This window comes from Populus trichocarpa, chromosome 16 (genome assembly GCF_000002775.5).
Source record: "Populus trichocarpa isolate Nisqually-1 chromosome 16, P.trichocarpa_v4.1, whole genome shotgun sequence".
In the NCBI taxonomy this organism is placed as follows: Eukaryota; Viridiplantae; Streptophyta; class Magnoliopsida; order Malpighiales; family Salicaceae; genus Populus; species Populus trichocarpa.
The window spans coordinates 12,671,571-12,677,158 of record NC_037300.2 but is presented as its reverse complement, the minus strand read 5'-3'; the positions used below and the strand labels follow the sequence as shown (position 1 = coordinate 12,677,158).

At 35.3% G+C, this 5,588-nt stretch overlaps 1 protein-coding gene across 1 annotated transcript; it reads right to left on the bottom strand.

Annotated features, from left to right (window-relative positions):
- Positions 1–723: 723 nt before the first annotated feature.
- LOC127904411 (uncharacterized) lies at positions 724–1,249 on the bottom strand. The gene is made up of 2 exons (XM_052447780.1): positions 989–1,249; positions 724–891 (listed from the first exon to the last, which is right to left on the bottom strand). Exons 1-2 carry the CDS (start codon positions 1,210–1,212, stop codon positions 735–737), a joined length of 381 nt encoding a protein of 126 aa, XP_052303740.1. The 5' UTR covers positions 1,213–1,249; the 3' UTR covers positions 724–734.
- Between the last annotated feature and the right edge of the window lie 4,339 nt (positions 1,250–5,588).

The following is a 5,588-nucleotide window of genomic DNA, read 5'->3' as shown; positions in this document are numbered from 1 at the left end:
AATAAAATGAATGAACGAACATACCACGAAGTGCTGAGCACGGTTGTCCACGAACTGCTGCACCCCTTTTTGGCGGTCTTGACTCCGCACATGCGTCTCTAGAAACAGCTCCATTGGACTCGGTTCACGTCCAAGAGACGCAGCCTGTAAGGAAAAAATAGGTTGAAAGTTAAATATATTATAAGGAACGACAAATTAATTATCGATATATTTCAATAAAATTAATCTTACCATCCGCTTTGCATGTGCGCTGAATGGGACGGATCCGCCAGTGTGCGTGGTCACCGAACCATAAATTTGCCGGTTCCGGTTGTCGGCGCCAGACTGTGAGCGCCGTGAGAACCGCTCTGAGGTCACGTGCTCAATATATGCCGTCCATATTTCCCCCGAGATGAATGGCGGTTTGAATTCCTGCCAAACCGCCACCTCATTCCATCCTTCAAGACCGTTATCCCTCGCATGTTTTTTTGATTTTTTTTGGGTGTCATACCAAAAATCACGCAACCTACTTCCATAGTAACAAATTAGAATTTAAAACATTAAATTATAAAATAAAAATAAATATTATTTTTGATGTTACCTGTTGCCGCGTGATTCTCCCATACCCTCCTCACAACATTGTTGTCCGCCCTATCCCACTCAAATTTGTTATGTGTATATAAATAATTCATATAAAATAAAAATAGTACAAGATATAAAATTATAAAAATCATTTATTAAAAATAAGCTGGAAATTAAAAATTAACACCGACCTGAAATCGCTTAAACCATGCATCGATATTAGGTTTCCACTCAGGATGTTTGGAAACCTGGCTCCATTGAAACAATGGAATCTCCATCGACGATTTAAACGCCAATGTTATAGTCCTTGCAGCCTCAATGTTTGTAAACCTGAAATTAAATAAAAGTAGTAATTAATATTAATTAGTTGTTCATAAATTATGTTATAAGTATATAAAAAAAAAAACTAAAACCTAAACAAACTTACATTGAGAGGTCATCCTTCCATTGTGCCTGGTACTTGCGGGTGAATTGACCCCGCTGTGAAGGCACACCGCTTCTGCGCTGTGAAACCGCGCTAGAAGAGGCAGCATCACAAGTTGGCGTAGATTCCTCGCCGTGATCAGCACCTAAGGATACGTCCTCCTCGCTGCTAGAAGAACTAGCTGCAACCGTCTTCTGACGACGTGCTGTCGATTTCATTCTACGCATCTACACACATGTATACGAATAATTAACTTCGATTATTTAAAAAAAAAATTCGACTGAGTCTCCCCTGTACTGGGGGGTCCCAAGTTGTCGACAAAATCATATTACACTTCCAATTTTATTTCACATCCCGATCCAATCATCCTGGATCTCAACCCAACTCATCATCATCAACACAACATTTTATTCAATAACATCATATAGAATTACAACTATGAACATTCATTTAATTATTTTATCCTAAATTAAGATAAACTAATAATTAAATGCAATTCTATATATATAAACTAACATTTTTAAAATAAATCAACAATAACAATTATATTTATAAACTAACATTTTTAACATAAATTCAACAATAACAATTATAGCAATACAAACAATAATATCCTAAATTAAGATAAACTAATAATTAAATGCAATTCTATATATATAAATTAACATTTTTAAAATAAATCAACAATAACAATTATATTTATAAACTAACATTTTTAAAATAAATCAACAATAACAATTATATTTATAAACTAACATTTTTAACATAAATTCAACAATAACAATTATAGCAATACAAACAATAATATCCTAAATTAAGATACACTAATAATTAAATGCAATTCTATATATATAAATTAACATTTTTAAAATAAATCAACAATAACAAATATATTTATAAACTAACATTTTTAAAATAAATCAACAATAACAATTATATTTATAAACTAACATTTTTAAAATAAATCAACAATAACAATTATATTTATAAACTAACATTTTTAAAATAAATCAACAATAACAATTATATTTATAAACTAACATTTTTAACATAAATTCAACAATAACAATTATAGCAATACAAACAATAATATCCTAAATTAAGATACACTAATAATTAAATGCAATTCTATATATATAAATTAACATTTTTAAAATAAATCATCAATAACAATTATATTTATAAACTAACATTTTTAAAATAAATCAACAATAACAATTATATTTATAAACTAACATTTTTAACATAAATTCAACAATAACAATTATAACAATACAAACAATAATATCAAAACTAAAAAACTAAAATTAATAAATAAAATTAAAAAACTAAAAAACACTACACAACACACAAAATTAAAAAACATTATATCAATTCAAAATAAATTTGGGAATAAAAAATGCTTACCTTAATAATGTGTTGAATTTAAGATTTTATCTACAAACAATATACAAAACAAAGAACACCAAAAAAAATAATCATAATTAAAATAAAAAAAATACAAAGATAAAGAAAAAAAAATACATACCTTTTGAAACTAAATGAGAGAAGAAGATCACACTTGAGAAGAGGAGAAGAGAAAGGGAGAAGAGGAGAAGAGAAGTGAAAGGAGAAGAGGGGGAGAAGAGGAGAAGAGGAAGGGAGAAGAGGAGAAGAGAGGGAGACGACGGGGGAGACGACGGGGAGAGGGAGGGGGAGACGACGGGGGAGACGAGGGGGAGAGGGAGGGGGAGACGAGGGGGAGACGACGGGGAGAGGGAGGGGGAGACGAGGGGAAGGAGGAGACGGTGCGGGGGGGGGGGGGGTGGGGGGCGGTATATATAGGGAAATTCCGACGGAATTACCGACGGCCCTTAATTGCTGTCGGTGCAATTAATTTCCGTCGGTAATTCCGTCGGAAATTAATTGAAATGCGCACCAAAAAAGTTCGAAAATCCCGCCAAACTTTTCGATCCGTCGGCAATGCCGTCGGTGATGGTGCAGACGGACACGTGTCAGACATGCGTGCGGACAATTCCGTCGGTGATGCCGTCGGTATTGGCGTCGGAAAAGCTGTCGGAAATCCGTCGGTGAATGTGGCAAAATCCCGTAATTTTTTTCCAACTCTCTGTGAAATACCGACGGGTTATATTCCGTCGGTATATCCGTCGGTGAATGTGGCAAAATCCCGTAATTTTTTTGCAACTCTCTGTGAAATACCGACGGGTTATAGTCCGTCGGTATATACGTCGGTGAAAAGGTAAATTTTTCTTATTTTTTATATGTAACCCTCTCAAAAAATCTTGAATTGCTAACTAAAAAACACACACAACATAATAACAACGGCTGACCCTTAAAGAAGAATAAATATTTCATGTTTCAAATTATTACATTATAAAAATAAAACTTTATAACATGTTTAGTTAGTCGGAATTTTCATCTTCGTCCTCCATTGAATTGTTATCATCAGCTTCATCGCACTCTTCAATTTCATTATCATCTTCTTCAACAACATTCTTTTTTCCACTAGTGGAGCTCAGAACAACATTCAACTCCTCTGCGTCAACATCAACAAGACTATCGTTAAAAACGCGAAAATTCGAATTTTCTTCTAAGTCAATCGACGGAGCAACTCGGTATGGTTCAACCAACTCACTAGCTTGAAAGACTTCATCTATCACACTTGTGTCTTCGTTCTCATCCTGAACAACCTCGACACGACCCTTGGGTTTTGTTTTTAAAACGGATAACCAATCAACTCTTGATCGGTCCTTTCTAAAGGAAGGGGTGTATGTGTAATAAACTTGTTGGCATTGCTTTGCGAAAACAAAGACGTCGTTTACGTTGCGGTGTCTAGCTTTTGAATTGATTTCAACGAGACCATAGTGAGGATCTACTCTGATTCCTCTGTCAGTTGTGTCATACCAATAACTTTTGAATAAAAACACTCTATTTTGCTCGCTATGATATTGCAGTTCGATGACCTCTTCCAATCTACCGTAGTAGTCAACTTCAAACTCACTAGAAGTCGATCCCTTAATACAAACACCGCTGTTGTATGTCTTTCTTCCATGCCCGTATTCTTCAGTATGAAAGACATATCCATTGACAAAATATCCATTATAGCACTTGACTTTTCTTTCAGGGCCTAGACATAGTAAAGACAGTGAAATAGCAGCACTACCTCCCATTTGATAAACCTAGCTCGTAAATTAAATACAACAATAATCAATAAACGGATATTATGTAACATTGACTACAATTAATTACATTGCAAGAGATAATGAGTTTGTGCTAGGACTTACATGTGTTCTAAACCATGTGGCAAATTGTTCATCTTGTAATTGAAAGATCTGAGATTCGGTCAGCTTTGAGTTATTGGACAGTAAGTATCGTCGATGTTGCCTGCAAGGTTGTTCCAAAGTATATGAGTGTATGGTATCACAAAACATAAATAGTACACTCTTGATAAAGTTTAAGTCGAACATCTACTTACTTAATAAAAGGTCTTAGCTCATCACAGTTAAATAGGACATAATTGTGTGCTTGTCTGAACTCTATTTCAGACAAATATCTTCCCCTCACGGCATTTTTAGGTGTGGGTCGTCCAGGATTGGAGAATATTGACAAGTTCCCACTTGAATGCACTTCACCACCATCATCATGCCGTGGAACACGGTTTATCCTCGTTCTCAAATGAGGTTCGAAATAGTATGAGATAAATGTTGAGATCTCCTCAACAATATACGCCTCACATATTGACGCCTCAACATGCGCCTTGTTCTTAACCTTTTTTTTAAGATTGAACAAGTACCTGCACATATATATATATATATATATATATATATATATTATCAATTAAAAACATTAAAATAAAAACATTTAATTATAAATGTCATAGCAACTGTAATATCTAACCTCTCGAATGGATACATCCATCTGTACTGGACCGGTCCTCCAACTTTTACCTCAAACGGTAAATGTACGGGTAGATGCTCCATTGAGTCAAAAAATGATGGAGGGAATATCATCTCAAGTTTGCATATTGTCTCGACGATATTCTTTTCAAGCCTCTCAATGTGATCAACATTCAACTTGTTGGAGCATATATCTCTGAAGAAATGACTAATCTCCGTTAGTGCATCCCATATCCCCTTTGGCAACAAATCACGAAAAGCTAATGGGATGAGTGTTTGCATAAACACATGGCAGTCATGACTCTTCATTCCATATAATCTGCATTCCTCCGTATTAACCAGCCTTGATATGTCCGAGGCATGTCCATCGGGGAAACGCAGACTCTTAAGCCATTTGTAGACTAGTAGTTGTGCGTTTTTCTCTAGCACGAAGCTTGCTCTTGGTTTTGCGACCCGTGACCCATCACAAACCAACTCCATATTTTTACGGTTACAGAACAGCGCTACATCCAATCTAGCCTTGATGTTGTCCTTTGTCTTCCCCTTCACATCCATGACGGTGTTGAAAATGTTCTCAAACACGTTCTTTTCAATGTGCATGACGTCAAGGTTATGGCGGAGAAGATTGGTCTTCCAATAAGGAAGCTCCCAAAATATACTTCGCTTCACCCAATTATGGGTCAAACCAAAACCAGGAAACTTCTGCT